At 43.2% G+C, this 16113-nt stretch overlaps 1 protein-coding gene across 1 annotated transcript in view; it reads right to left on the reverse strand.

Moving 5' to 3' along the window:
• ACSL1 (acyl-CoA synthetase long chain family member 1) overlaps positions 1–15876 on the reverse strand; it is a 35245-nt gene extending 19369 nt beyond the window's left edge. The window contains exons 1-4 of the mRNA XM_042812471.1: positions 15791–15876; positions 6287–6514; positions 1497–1611; positions 1011–1075 (exon numbers count right to left, since the gene is read on the reverse strand). Of these exons, the coding sequence (XP_042668405.1) occupies positions 1011–1075; positions 1497–1611; positions 6287–6484 (378 nt within the window). The 5' untranslated portion in view covers positions 6485–6514; positions 15791–15876. The remainder of the gene's footprint in view (positions 1–1010; positions 1076–1496; positions 1612–6286; positions 6515–15790) is intronic.
• Positions 15877–16113: the final 237 nt, after the last annotated feature.

Below are 16113 nucleotides of genomic sequence, written 5' to 3' on the forward strand. Positions count from 1 at the left end.
GATTCCACACTCATATGCAGGAAAGGCTAGAAATGCAATAATTCAGCTTTATACTGCTGTCTGCAACAACACCAAACAAGCTATCTTTCTGCTTCATTCTTCAGAAAAACACTGAACTCAATTGCCTACAAGAACATCATTTCACCCTTCAGGAAGCAAGAAAATAAAAAGGCAAAATCCAGTTAAATCTATAAACAAAGTTTTTGGGAAGGCAGTTCTCTAATTCCTCCTTCCACACAGCATATTACCTGAATCCACATTAGTCACTTGCCTCAACCAGAAGTGCTTTGCTGATGAGGTTGTACCAAAGAGATGCCCAGCAAAAGTCACCAGGAAGTCACCTCTGCTATCTACTAAAGGTCTTTAAGTGATCCTAGGGTCTTCAAGTGACCCTAGCAGTATGCACTGCATAAAGCTTATGCAAATTCTAAAGACATCAGCTTACTAAGTCAGAAACAGCCTGAAAGTGCAGAGTTGTTCAAGTGTAGCATGAAGATATATTTTTAAAGACATTTTTAGTGATGACAAAGCAGCAGTGTGCTTATAGGTAGAAGTACATTTATTAACACTCTATAATGTGTCCTTCAGCACTACAGAGACAGGCAGCCAGGAAGCACAAGTAACATTTGTAAGTAGGGCTCTTTCTACTGTAAAACTAGTACCAGTCTGCATCCCTGAATACCATTTTAAAGCCACAACCCTTTAGAGGCAGCATCCAAATTCTAAGCAATTCAGCAGGAAGACACTAAGCTGCAAAGATAAGACAAAAACATTCAGGAATAAAGCACTGAATAAATTAAGTGCAGGAGGTGGTGTGCTTCCCCCCATATTTATTTTTGAGGCTATTCTTTTAAGATACTCTATTAGGAACTAAAAATCTTTCCACAATGTTTTGATACCAATTTAAGAACACCCAAACATAATTAAGACTTTATATTGCAACTGCATGTTGCACCAATAGCCCCAGCAAAGAAAAGCAGTTCTAGAACTAAGTGAAAAAGACTACTTACCTGTTTATAGGAGATCCACTCATACGGCTGGTTTGGTTTTCTAACCCCTAGACATGGACCATTATCTAAAAACAGCAATTAAAAAAGTTACACAAAATGCAATCCCTGCCTTTGTCTTGCCACTACACTAATTACACATTCACCAGCATTAAGCCGACATCCTGTGAATTCTTTGCAAATACCTTCTGAAGACAGCATTGTTTTTTTTTTTTTTTATTATTATTATTATTATTTTTATTTTTGGAGGTTGAGAACAAGCAGAGAAGGAAGCCAGAGAAGGATACATTGGTAACAAGGCTTTATTCAAGCACCCCTGTTTTTCAGAAGGTCATAATTGGATTTGCCTTCTAGATAGCTCACACTCTATGTATTCATCTCGCTACTAGGTAGACATCACTCTCCCCTCTCCAATCTCAACTGCATTTCAAGAGCTCGGACCTTTAGCTCTTAACATTGCTGATAAAATGCATTTTGAATTCAACTTACTGGATACATGTAGCCCCCTTTGGAACATATCATAGGCTGTTCTCACATCATCATAGTAGCAAGTTATCAACTCATCACTGTTGAGGAGAGAGGACCTTCGAGCATTCTCTTCACCCTATGAAAACCAAAGAGAAAAGTTAGATTCTCCAGCACAGATTAACATGACGTTCTGAAGGAAATAGAAACTTCTCATCCATTTTAAAAATTTTGTTATGAGCCCTAGTAAACTCTTCAAGACAGAGATCTACAAGGCTTCCCTGGACATCACTGAGATACATTAGATTTCTCCCTACGTTACCACAAATGTGTTGGGCAAAAAAAATTGATCTTCATCTACATAAGAGCACAGAACAAGTTTAAGTACCACAAAACACCTTTTGACACTGCTTTCTCTTGACAGGACTTTTCTTTAGGGATATTTTACTCTAATCTCAATTGGAACATTCTAGCTATGTTACCACTGAGATCCTAATCTCCAACTAGTAGTTTTCCAATTACTATTAGAAACCAACCATGCTCCAATTGAGCTTTCAATATCTAAATATTTTAGGCACAATCAGCATGACTTCAAAATGAGTGGCATCATAAGTAAAATACTTTGTACCAGATAAAAACTGAGTCCAGAAAAAGTTGTTTCCTGACTTAACTACAGGCATTTATGATATTTTTCAACAGATGAGCACTTGCACATACTGTCAATTGTAGTAAAAAAAAAAACTAATTTCAACATAGTCCATTTGATAGTGGCAGTTTAAATAAGCTCATTTTATACCAATTGCAGTTATGCAAGTACTAAGCAGACCAGCTGAGAGGACAGACAAGCAGATTCTTAAAAGGAAGTACAGTTGGTTAAACAGTTTCAAGTACACATCACTAAAAATCCTCTTTATAAGTGGTTGCTGTGAAAGAGTCAGGAGTTGATTAAGAGGTCTTGGACTACCTAAATCTATGCTTGTGTTGTGATATCATGGATGATGTCAAAAGGCTAGTCATGTGCAGTCATTGACACTTCCAGGCTAAAGATTTATTTTTTGTTTTCAAAGTACTCTACAAGAGAGAGCAACTAGAAAGACATGCTTTATCTGCAGGGACATAGGTTTGTGTGTCATATCACACACATACCTGGAAAGGAGCGAGCACAGTAGCAGTTCACCAGAGACAAAAACATTTTAAACACAAAAACAAGTCTAACTTGTTTTAGAAAAGCTATGTGTAATGCAGTTCTTGCCACTCCTTTGACTGTAAGCAGAAACATACAGTGAATGTGGCCCAGAACAAATTAATGACTGGCTTACCTCTAAACACTCATACATCAGAAATTCAAGAGCACACTTGCCCTCACACCAGTGCCTACTCTGTAGGAAATGAACCAATCACCTAAACACATCTCTGTCCAGAAAAAAAAATATGCATGACTGCTTGTTTTATTTCAAATGTTACACAGACCATGGATAACCAAGGTCAGCTTCTATATTTCCCAGTTTCACCACCTCTTCTGTTAGCCAGAGGAAGATCATGACACAAAGTTCATAATCACAGTCTCACTGTAGATGTCACTGCATCTATGGTGTAATGCATTAGCATCACATTTGAGGCTCTACAATTCACACATCAGGCAAAATACCACACCCTAAGCCATTCTGCAGCAACAGACAAGAAGTGTTTTCTTCTAATCAGAGCCAGTACTGTTTAGCTCATACATCCTATTACTTAGAACTACAAAAGCAGTTTTCACAGGGCCTTTATCAAACAGCACACTGCTTGAATTCAGGACTGACTGCACTGTTCTTTTAAAAAGGAACATTAGAGAAATTATAACAGACTACTATTGAAACAAACCATCAGTTCCAAATTTTACCAATAAAGGGAAGCACAACCAACATAAGGTCCTGCTTACTTGATTCCTCCTCCCAAAGGAAAGTGAAATTAATTCTAAGGTTGTTGGAAATCCAGTTTCCACTGGAGAATGCAGTTTCTCATAAGACAACAAGAGTGTGAAAGTTTAATGATATTCTTCAGTAGATAAAGGTGTAATTCACTGCATTTTTGAAGATTACTTAGAATATGGCTCATGCTGCCAGCTTGACGTCAGTTATTCAGCAGTATTATAGCATTGGTCTAGGTTTGGTCTAGAGATTCCTATCCAGAATATTTGTGCAACTATTAGGCAAGGGTTTGCTCACAGCAAGCTTTTCTAAGAAGCACCTCTGCCTGAGCACAGGTCCTAAAAAAAAAAAAAAAAAAAATTGCACAATTACTCAATCCTGCCTTCCCTTCTACAGATGACAGGTTCAAGTGAATCCTGAGAAACTTTTACTTATCTCTGAAGAGGTTCTTCTCAAAAAAAGATCAAGTTGGGAGCTTTGAAAGCAGGTTTTATGTCAGTGAAGTGGAATTGTATCAAGTATACTTCAAGGACTGCACTCCATGTATTTTAATGGACATTAGTCAAGAAGAAAGCAGATACTTTCAGTAACTCTGTACTCATTCAACTGAGCATACAACCACTGTGCTGGCTCAGGGTCAATTAGAACAGGTTACTGGATGCTGACCTACTAAATCAAAGCTTTTCAGAAGCTGGAAGTGACCTGGAACAGCAATAAATAGGATGCTTTTAGCTTCTTAGGAGAGCGAGAAGTTTTATCATCAGAACATATAGAAACACTGTACCAGTCACTGACTTCACTTAACCTCATTAGAAATGAAGAAAATAATGTACATATAAGAATTATAATTCAAAAAATTTTAACCAGTAATGAACAGGTAGATTTGATATTAAAAATTAGAAGAGAATAGTGTTTGCCCCATTTTTTGAAGCACACAGCTGACTCTGCAGATCTTTCAGCACATTTTCTAATTAAGCAACACAATGTTAAGGGATATTTTGAAAGCAGTGTTTTGTATTGTCACTTCCACAGGAAAAAAAATGCATCTTTATGTACTCTATTCTCTTATAAATGTATTAAGTGAAATTTTAAACAATCAGTGAGAAAGTGAATCCTAAGCACTGCATTACATTCAGTATTTATAACAGCTAAACTCACATCAAAATGCATTCTCATTTGATTAGTTTGGTACAGCATACAGCACTATACTGTAAAGGATTTTATCTGAACTGTCAAACTAAAGACAGATTTTGGTTACATCGACATATTGAAGTTTGGGCTCTTTATCCCCAAAACATGCTAACACCTTCAGCTGTTTTCCATTTACTGCTCATGAGTCTTTTTATTGATGCATTTTTTAGAAGTAACGCTGCTCTACCTACCTTGCTCTGATCAGAGAGCACGTTAATTAGCACAACATAGATAAAATTGTGAATTAATTACTTTAATGAGGTCACATAGTAAAGAACAACAATTTTTATCATAGATTTTAGCAACGACTAGCAATTTTGCTTGAAGAGGTAGAGGTAGCAAGCTGCTCCTGCAGGCTAGTCTCAAGCATAAATATTTGTCTGTGGTTTTAGAGTCAGTTTAGAGCCGCTGTTCCACTATCTTCCAATGCTAAGCTCCCAGTCTGCTACCAATGCGATCTCCACTGAGTGGTAAGGCATCCCACAGCCAGAGAGCTTTCACTACTAGTTTACTGCAGCCACTAAAACACGCTGTTCCATAAGGCTATTCCCCATAATGTTTAAATGGCTGCTATCCGGATTAGGAAGAGTCATCAGAAGTGAGTTCTAGTTTCTGGATCCTTACATACATGTGCTCCTCAAAGAGCTTTTTGTAGCGATCTCATCAGATCATGTTTTTGCCTCCCCTTTGTGCAATTCTAACAGCAGATCATTACTTACTATGTTTTCACTATAGTAATAAGAGCTGTGCATTAGCTTACCACTATACCATATGGAAAAAAGGTTAAGAAATAAACAGCTACTAAAAAACCTTCTGGATGGAGGGACCAGCTAATGCTTCATTGTTAAATTCCAGTATCAAACACCAGAGAGAAAGAAATGCCTATTTTGAGGCTATGACAGGAGTCTGTTTTGCTAAAACCCATGAAAGCTTACACAGCATAAAATTTAAACTGCTGCCACATTTGTTTACATCACTTTACAATCATAGCTACTCTCAAGCTTAAAAAGAAGTCACGTAAACTACCTCTGACACAGAATCTGCTGTAATGGGACACCTTGGTTGCAAGCATATACAAGAAAACTCCACAGCTGGTGTTTCTGAAGAATGCAAGAAATGCAAACAACCTGTCATCCTCGTATTCCTACATAAGGTAAGCATCTCACTTGAAGATCTCAACATCCAACGCTATCTCCCTCCTTTCAAAAAAGGAAAAACCACACAGGGAAATTGATACAACAGCTGCACACAAAACTAACCACGTAATCAATTGCCTATACGGGCTTCTGACCAACAATCAGGCTGTTTCAATATCAGATTTCAACACTAAACACCACCTAACTGCAACACTGCGCCTCTGAAATCAGAATACAAAGCTGAGCTAACGTACCTAGAGATTATTACATGATTGCTTTAATTCCAGCTTACTCTATGGCTGGGATGTCTTGGCAGGACTCATACCTTTCCACAGATCATTTCAGGACAGTTAGTACCCTCTTGATGCTTGTAACCTAATATAAAGTCTCATCTGACAGCTATTATAAGCTAGATATTGTAACAGAAGAGTATTAGTCCAGTCAGTATACCCCAGCATACATAATCTGACCCCAACAGTTAATGTAATAGGTCATCACATCAACACACACTTTAATGAGAACAACGCCGTGTCAATTTTAACATTCATGAGTTTCTCCCACATCAGATGACACTTACCTCTACTTCCACAGACTGCATTGCTAAGTCACACGGTGGCTTCAGTGCTTTTGGTCTTGTTGCGTACCAGTAGGTCGTGAGGGCTGCAAAAGCACCAAAACCCACCAGGGTATTTGTGGGAAGGGTGCGCACATACTGCCTGACATCCACAAGTTCAGGAATCCGCATATGCCTAAACAAGTCGTGTGCTTGCATCATAGCTCAGTGCAGTTGTCCCAGTGCTGGAACCTGTTGACACGAGAAAAGTTGCACAGATTTGAGATTGTTTTGATACACTGCTGTAGCAGAGCAACATATGCTTAGTCCTACTAGTTTCTCCCTGTCAAAATGATTTTTATCTGCCACTAAGCAGTCAATACCTTTAGAATTCTGTAACGGAGTTACGTAAACAAGCAATTTTTGGTTCAGAAATATCAGGTGAGACTGACAGAAGGCAATTTGAGTTTTAAGATCATTTAAAAGATACCACATGTTAACAAAATATTTGCTTTTTTTTTATTTGAAGGGCAGCATTTCACAAATGGTAAATATTTACCATACTGGCTGAGTATGCTGTGCTACAAGGCTGCTTTTAGAGTAAGTGTCAAACAGGACTCCAGGGAGGCAGGGCTGCTAGCTTTCCTGCACCAGCCAACAGAGTGCACCCTAGCCCTGCAGTAGGGGGAGAAGGATCCTCTATCTCTGAAGTTCTGTCAAACAACCTCTCCTTTTCCAGTCTCCCTTCGGTCACACACAGAAAGCTCTGCAAAGAGCTCATGGAAGGCATCTCCCTATGGCTGCACTGTGCTGGCCAGCTTCCCATTTCTCTCAGCATCACACCAGCAGTTTATCATTGGCCACAAAGCAGAACAAAGCTGTATGCAAAAAGCAGCAGCATCAACAAGCACAGGAAGCACGTTTTGCTCGTCACGTCCATACAGAGAGCTGAGGAGAGGCAACTCCCAGCCCATGCCTGACATGGATATTCCGCAGCAAGAACCAGCAATGGAAAAAAGCACTGCTGCCAGCTCAGCTGGTGCCCTCCTCCACAGCCAAGGTCTCCAGGGACGTCTGTCACATGCCACCACCAGCTCCTGCCCACTAGGTTAGAGGTGAGCAGCAGGCAGACGACAACCCACACCAGTGGCTGCCATCACCTGCTACACCAGGACAGAGCAGACAGCAGAGTTGCCTTGTCCTGTATCCAACTTGCTTCTTCAAGAAGAGAGATGCTTTTGTTTGGTTCATTTTGGCTGAGCAAAGAGCCCACAGAACATCAAATGTGCTTGAATAGTTCAGGAGTGCTGTGAAATGATACGTTGCTGCAGGGCGAGAATGCAGGAGGCCAGAATTAAAAGCATATTCCTTTTTCTAACCAACTATAACAGGTCAAGATTTCTCATTTCTACAGAAAAAAATCTCAAATTTATAATCAACTATCAAAAAACTATGAAGTTTTCATTGTTGTCATCAGTTAGTCAACTAGGCAGCAGAGGAGGAGTCCTCTTGTCCATAAAGGCTAACCAGTATTTGGACTCAGATTTGCTACAGGCAGCAAAAAAGAAGCCATAAAACAGTTCAAAGGGCCCACAGTTTCACAACATTAGCAGGACACTCTGAAATCAGGTCATGGATAGGAGCAATGTTAAGATGGGATCAATGCCATCTCTGGGCAGGTCCCAGATCCAGCACTCCCAGGCTAGCAATCATTGCCCTCCTCTCCTCTTCACCTTTGTGTCTGACTGCACTACGAGGCACACTGCATAACACTAGAGAAGTTACCTTTCCATCATCTGCTCTGTGGCACACAGCCTTTGGGTACAGCCCACTGCAACACAGCAAGCTGTAGTAATGGAAGGTAAAGAAGAACAGTATATTGAAAAAATCCCTCCATCTTCCCTTAGCATAGAGAAAGTAATCGATTACTGACTCAATAATTAGGATTACTGCACCACAGCTTTTTATGCATGAGATCACTCAAATATTTGCATCACAGATACAGAACTTCTCTCTGAAGTGTGAAATACACATAGATGAAAAATAAGAGAAGACATTCCAATATGGAAAGGCTTAGCCTGCAAATTAATATTGGATATCCTATTAGACATCATGCTATCAAATAAAAATAAAAAAATAAAAAAATAGGGCTATAATGGAAGGGCTAGGAGCAAGCTTCACTCTTTCCTCCTCAGCCTCACTACAAACACCTCTGTCTTAAAAACTGATACTTGCTTCCCCCGTGCATTAGTCATGTGTCCTGAATATATATTGCATAACTCAGGGATGCAGCATAGTCTGAGAATTATTCTTTCCAAAGGCTGTTGCATCATTATAGCTACCAGGAATAGAAATGAACATGCTCATTTCATTCACATAGAAGTCCGAATGCAGCTAAGAAGCTGGCATGAGTTAGGACTGAAGAAAGAAAAAGCATCACTACTTTCAATTTCCATGATCAGTTGTTTGCAGAGCAATTTACAACATACAATATTCCGGAGCAGCTATATCAGAATCCCAGTTAAGTAACGTATTTTACTGCTTATGTTTATCTCAAAGGAAACTATTACACCTGCTTCATCAGCACAAAAAGACAAGATTAGGAAGTTTTCAGCCAGACTAAGCAATTCCTAGCTTTAATGCTACCTGCTAGGTTACACCAACTCTTGTTTTCTGTATTTGATGCAAAGTCAGATGCAAGAGGGAGAATACACTCCAAACAAATGCAACTGAATACACCCCTCAAAAAAGACATCAGGTTTCAATGCCCTTCTTTGTAACTACTGGGCTCATGTCCCAGTCACATCCAACATCTGAGGTCTTCCCCATGACCAGAAGCAGCAGCTTAAAGCCATTATATGTACATACAAGTGTTATTTTCAGCGAAGTATGATCTGGCTTTCAATCCTTCTTGAAAAGAAAGGGCCCAGCTATGTTTGATTATTCAAGACAAGCAAAAGAGGCTAGCAACACTATATAATCCAGTCTGTTACTTCTACCCTCCAGCACTAATCTACAAGACACTCTTCCAATTATGCAGCACACCCATGGCTGGGCACTCCTAACTGTCACCTATGGATCTCCACATTTCTGAACTTCATGCCTTCCTTCCATGTTTCACCTCAACCATTTGAAGACTAACAGAATGAACAGTAAGCTGTTAACTTCAGCTGCAAAATCAGCATGGGTCATCCTCTTGGAGAAAAGCACTTTGAACTTTTTGGCTGTGGGACACCTAACACGGAGGCAGAGTTGTATACACAAGGTCAACAAGATACATTGACAAACAGCGTTCTTTACTACAAATGCAAATACTGCATTTGCCTCTTACCCAGATAGGGTCTGGACTACAGATAATGGACTGTGAAACCAGGCCCTGATGGAAGACTGTCCATAGTGATTGCATCACAGCTGGAAGTGTGTGACAAAGAAGTAAAGACAGGATGAGAAGTACCAGCCCATGATCCTCAAGATGCTACATGCAGCAGAAAAGATGGAATAGAAGGGACAACATACACAATTTTTCCTCGATGCAACCAGTAGAGCTTGGCTAGTTTGGTTTTAGTTAGGAGACAATACCAGATACATGAAAGTGGTTTTAATAACAGGGAGGATTAACCATGTCAGAGGTAATTACCTGTCACCTCCAGCAATAGCAGCTCCCCAAACACAGCCCTGAAAGCATCCCTCCAAACAGATCCTATGATTCAGCTGGAGTTCTGCACAGCTCAGACAAAGCGAGCTCTCTGTGCATATGCACAGCCCACAGTACCCCAGGCCCATTCTTTACAGTGGAGCCAGTATCTCAAGGCAACAACCCAAGTTGGCAGCTCTCAGCCGTTCTTTGCTGCTCCTACTCACGGCACACAATGGGCTATTTACAGAGGGCAGCAGCCTGCCTATTGTCCATCCATAGCCAGACATCGTTCGAGTGCAACGGAAGAACAGGAGAGCAGCCGTCAGCTTCTTTAGTGACAAGAAAACAACCCCAAGAGCCAATGGCCTCCTCCCCTCTACCCTAGCACTGAGAGCACACCAGCACTGGGGTGGCCTGCGACAAAGGCAAGCTTTCCACAGAGTAGAGAAGGAGCAGCCACACTATTTTTAGAGCCCCTTGCAGACAGAAAGGCAGCTTAATCATAGAATGGCCCAGGTTAAAGAGGACCTCAAAGATCACCTAGTTTCAGCCCTCTGCTGTGGGCAGGGTGGCCAACCACCAGACCAGGCTGCCCAGAGCTACATCCAGCCTGGCCTTGAATACCTCTGGATGGGGCACCCACAACCTCCTTGGGCAACCTGTTCCAGCGTGTCACTGCCCTCTGTGTGGAAAAACTTCCTCCTCATATCTAACCTAAATCTCTCAGTTTAAAACCTTTCCCCCTTGTCCTATCACTATCAACCCATGTCGTTCCCCCTCCTGCTTATACACTCTCTTCAAGGCCACTATGAGGTTTCCCCAGAGCCTTCTCTCCTCCAAGCTAAACAATCCCAGTTCCTTTCTTCATAGGAAAAGTACCCCAGAAATTTGTAGTTTCTTACCATTATCAGTATGGCCTAAAGACATTTTACAATGAAATTCTGAAATAGGTGATCAGCCTCCCATATATCTTTGAGTTAGCCTCAAAGCTACTGAGTATTATCTTGCTTTTCTTATTGCTAAAGGTTACACCACAGAGATCCCAACATATCTGTAGCACTGAAGTTCTTCACCACACATCCTTCAGGAGATCAAGTGTTGAACCATGTTCTAACTTCTTTACAGAGTACAAGAGGGTGCAACAAATAGCTTTGGCAACCGACAAAAGAAATCTGCTCATCTGAATAGATGCATAATCCTAATCTCATGGTACAATTTGTAATCATCCTAAATTTGATTTTGTTCAATTGGCTCCAGATGTTCCTACAACCTTCTTGGTCAGAGACCAAGCTGGCCACAGACTCATCTGGTGGTGCAGTCACACCAGGAGATGGTCTACCAAGAAGGCCTTTCATAGGTTAGTACTGATGACAGCTCTCAGGTAGATTGGCTTTTGTCTTGAAGACCAGATAGTCATTACTTCCTAGAAGAAAGCAGCACAGCTGGGGAAAGCAAGAACAGTTGCAATATTACATCTTAAGCATGCAACTTTAAATACTGCCTGCAAGTGCTCCCAGGATTCTCTCCCCACCCTGCAGTCAAGGCAGTACATTGACTAAGGTCTTACAACTACCTGTGTCAGAGCCCAGCTGTAACCAGCAGGGAAACCACAAGCACCCTCAAGACACAGGAAAGGAGCATAGGTAATTAACACCTAAAGGGAATTTCTCAGTTGAAGTCTCCTTTAACAAAAATACTACAGTAAGAGGTCTCCTGCCGTGCTGCATCTTATCATGTGACTTAACATGCAACTCTGTCCTCAGCCGCAAAGGACTTTCCCAAACACAAATATTGCTGAACTGTAGCAAGGTTCCACTAACTATTCAACCTTCCTTCTCCCTCCCCACTTTCCCAATTAAAAATACCTAGATCACATCTTGCCCAGAATCACATCAATGACCCAACCAGACTACAGAGCTATAACCCCCAATTTAAAGCAGTTAGTTATCAGATTCGCTTTTCTGCGACAGCAAAGAGGAAAGAACCAAGAAGTTAGTGAGGTAACCATCCCTCACACACAGAGGAAGCAGCAGGTCCCTAATATTCACACCCCACATTTCCTCCCACCCAACTCACAACCTGCCCACACCCCCTGGTCTGGCTCAGACAAACACCAGGCATCTCACAGTGCTTTAGGTTGGCACTGCTGGCTCAGGCTGATACAAGGCAGATGACTGCAAGGAAGCAGCCTGCAAGTTGGTTTCAGCCCTGTGCTTGCTCACAGGACCTGCTCACTTACTTAATAAGCTGTAACTGAAGGAATGAAGACTCCTGCTGCAACCTAGAAGCATTACATGTGACACTGATGTGTGAAGGCTCTGTCCCCCACTGGGTAAAGTTACAGCCCTGTCCTCAGGCACTTGGCTACAATCCTCTTGTAATAAAATGGAACACCTGGATTCCCACCCTTCAGTGCTGTCCAACAGGAAACCTGAGTGCAGGGCAGTAAGGTCACTAAAGTTCAAGTGCAGAAGTCAAGTGGATTCCCATCACCTGGTTCAGTGTCTGGCACAGTTTGCATCAGCAGCACTCAATATCACCATGTCTCAAGGAAATTAGTACTTTACCAAAACTTGACACAGTGACCAACTTAAGTGTTTCCTTTGATCTGCACTTACAGCCTCAGAGCAGGTCACTGAGCAATCTTACAATTTTCCCACATTCAGTGATTGCAAAAGAGGCTTACAAATATATTTTGATGCCTGAATTACTCTCCCTGTTAGATGTGCATCCCTAAAGTTCAAGCTCACAAGTGTATCACAGCACTCTGTGTTCACTTCTCTCAATCTAAACGCAATTCAGATGAAAATTGCACTGCAGAGGCAATTGCTCTGAACTGGCAGCTTTCTGGGGGCATTAATAGCTCACTTGCACCAACTTATTCCTGCTACTTGTCCCAGGAGCATTACCATTGAAAAAGCCCTGTGTGCACCTCAAGCGCTCACGTGAGACTTCACAGGAAAGGTTTTTATCCACCTGTCTGCCACCTGACATCCATAGCAAAGGGCAACGTGGACCAGGCACACTTAAGCCATGCTGCATCACACCAGATAATGTTTACATTCAGAGAAAGTTTAAAAATAAACAGAAGTGGTTACACTGAGGCCAGGCATATCAGTAAGTGCTTACTAGAAGCAGTTTGTTCAGAGTGACTTCCCAATGCTAGCACTATAAGAAAGCTATGAAAAACCAAGCAGCCCCTTTATACCGGATAAGGCACTCCTTTCTGCAAATCAGTCCTGCTCTTGGAAAAAAAAAATATTCCACCTCACTCATCTATTAATGCAGCCCAAGTGCAGAGGACAAGCCGTCAAAACAAGGCACATGCAGTCTCAAGCTGAAAAAAGCTTAAGAGGTCTGGCTTTAAGAACTCTAATTCATATAAAAAGCCAGAAGTCCTTTTCTGCAGCTTAACACAGGGCTTCCTGCATTTTCACAGGAAGCTTTAAGAAAGTCCAGCAACAAAAAAAGCTTTTTTCCCCTTCAGATTTTTATAAAACCATATTAACTGTTTTCAGTGTTGGACAGAGTAGCAGTACTACTAAGAATCAGATCTAACAGAAATTAGTATCTTGCTATCACATTTTTAACTCCACAGATAAGTAACTCCTAACTTGGAAGGCAGCAAGGGACTGCAGCAGTCTTTGTGTTCTCATGTATCCTTGTTTCATGAGTCAGGCTGGATCTGCAGAAATGCAAGCCCCCAGTCTGCAGGCAGGGTTCAGACTGCCATCTGCAAAGGTCAGTACAATACAGCACTGCTTCCTTCAGTCATGCACCATAGTAAACTCCCACACAAAGCCATTTTCCAGTGGTCAAACCATCTCCCCTCCTATTTATGAGGATTTCTGAGGCGTTACCACTGTTTATACAAAAGGTAAGAAATTGTGCATTTTCACTTGTAATTTAGCGCAGTAAGGAAATAGAACACAGCTGCCAGCTCCACATCAGACTATCAGAACTCCAATTTATCTCACTATGTACATCCTTCACTGTGTTTCCCAGAGAGAATCCGTCCTTCTGTTGTGTATTCGAAAAATTTGATGCCTTAAACCTTACTTGAGTCTACCCATCCCCACTCATCTGCACTACAGGTATCTGTACAAAACAAAAACCAAAACAAGCACTATTGCATTCCTTTGCTCACCTCAGTTAAAACATCTTCTTGGAGGAGTTAATGCCTCCTCGCTGGAAATTAATGCACCCAAATCTGAAAATATAACTCACCTTCATCTCCTCCAGAAATTCAATGCATAATTAATTTGCAGTAGAGTGATCAGGTAGGAGAGTCAGCCATAGAGTCTTTTCTCAAAGAAACAGGAGAGTTACTAACCCAGATAACTATTTTTAAAAGCTTTCCTTCCTTCCATTTGAATAACTACTTTTGTCCAGTGATACCAACCTTGCACTTGACCTTGAAGCAAAAGGCTACTCAAGGGCTTGCTTCAAGAACTAATGACCTACTTCCAACCTCATGCTGGCCAGTTTGTAATTGTGAGTGCACCAACCAAGTTTAGAAGCTGCCTTTTGAATTCAGTATCATCACTGCAGCCCTCAGAATAGGCTAAGGCCACGTGCTCAAGACCTTGAATTGGGTACACAAGCTACTTGTAACTACAAGCTTTAGACCCTGCCCACCCCACTCAGCTAGTATTTTGCTTTTATTATTCCAAAAGGCTAAATATTGGTGGGGCTCAAAGAATCAGTCAGCAACAGTATAATTCCACGAGGAACTCTGTATTTAGTTCTCCGCATTTTTAGTACTGATATTACTGATAAAAGAAAAGAGATTTTTTTCCTCTAAGTGCAATGCCTTCTTGCACTCGAAGCTTCTTTGAGCCAAGAAATCTGACCTGAATCTCTTGATCTGAGAAACTTCAGGTCTCAAGTCCAAGGGCACGTTCCAAAGTGCGGAGGTGAACACAAATGCTCCCAGGCCAGCTGAGGAGACAGCCCCGTTCCCTGTAAAGCAGTGTGGTAAAAATAAGCTGCTACCACCACATGGTTTAACTCTTGCCTGGGCACAAGCACTGCACCATGAGGCTCCAGCAGCAGTTACTTTCAACGTCACTGTTTTCTCTCACAGCTCTGACCACCTTATCTCTGACACCAGCCCAATGGAGACCAGCACTCAGCTGTGTCACTAGGTCCACAAACGCTTTGCTAATACCCCAGACGCTTTGCTAACACCCCAGACGGCTCACACACGTGCCCTTTAGAAATACAGAAGGCTGCAAGTGTCGCCAGTCCTGTTCAACAGGAACAAGAAATGTACACACCTCGGAACAAAAGCACCGTTCAACTCGGTTAAACCCCCGTAGCGCTGTATTCCTACCTCACAGGGAAAGGAGGCCTGCAAAGACAAACTCACTCAGCCTTCCATTTTAAGGCAGGTTGCCTCACGCCACATTATCACACGCACTCGAGTGTTCAAAAAGGAAAAAAAAAAAAAAAAAAAAAAAAAAAAAACCACACACATTATTTCAAGAGGAAGCCTGCAAGCACGGCCTCCTAGAGACGGGCGAGGGGAGGGCTGGCGGCTGAGCGCAGGGCACGGCGCTCCCGGCATGGGCTGAGAGCCGCGTCCCGCCGGCCCCCGCCGCGCCGGCTCCCAGGCTGCCTCCGCGGGGACACCGATCGGACACCGATCGCGCCGCCGCCAGCCGGGCGGCAAGCAGCCCTGCCGACACCCCCCGGCCGGGTGACAGCCCGCCGACCCGGCCCCGAGGCGGGGTAGCAGAGCACAGCAGAGCCGAGCCGGGGCCCCGGCAGGCCCCGCCGCGGCCACCCGCCCTAGCAGCCCGTGGCCCTGACAGCCGCCCGCCCGCCCCCCAGCCGGACCCCCGGCCCCCTCGTCCCGCGCCCCGGCGGCAACGCCGAGTTCCGCTCACCTCCCGGCGGCGACGGCAACAACACGCAGAGCTGCGCGCGGCTTCCCTGGTGCCGCCCTATTTAAGAGGAGCACGGCGGGAGCGGCTTGTGCGTGTGGCGAGCCCGCCCATCCGCCCTCACCGCCCCCCGGCGGGCGCTAGGGACGGGACCGCCTCCCTCCCTCCCTCCCTCCCTCCCGGCCGGGGCCCGCGGGCGAGCGCTGCCTGCCCTTACGGCCTGCCCAGCTCCGCGCCTGCAGCTCTGCCCAGCGCGGAGAGCGGCGCTGCGCTTCCCCAAGCCGTGCAGAAGCCTGGGAAGGCCGGTGGAAGTGCTGCCGTGCACA

This window comes from Centrocercus urophasianus, unplaced genomic scaffold (assembly GCF_019232065.1).
Source record: "Centrocercus urophasianus isolate 14NV4802_14NV808 unplaced genomic scaffold, USGS_Curo_1.0 seq_13, whole genome shotgun sequence".
Lineage (NCBI taxonomy): Eukaryota > Metazoa > Chordata > Aves > Galliformes > Phasianidae > Centrocercus > Centrocercus urophasianus.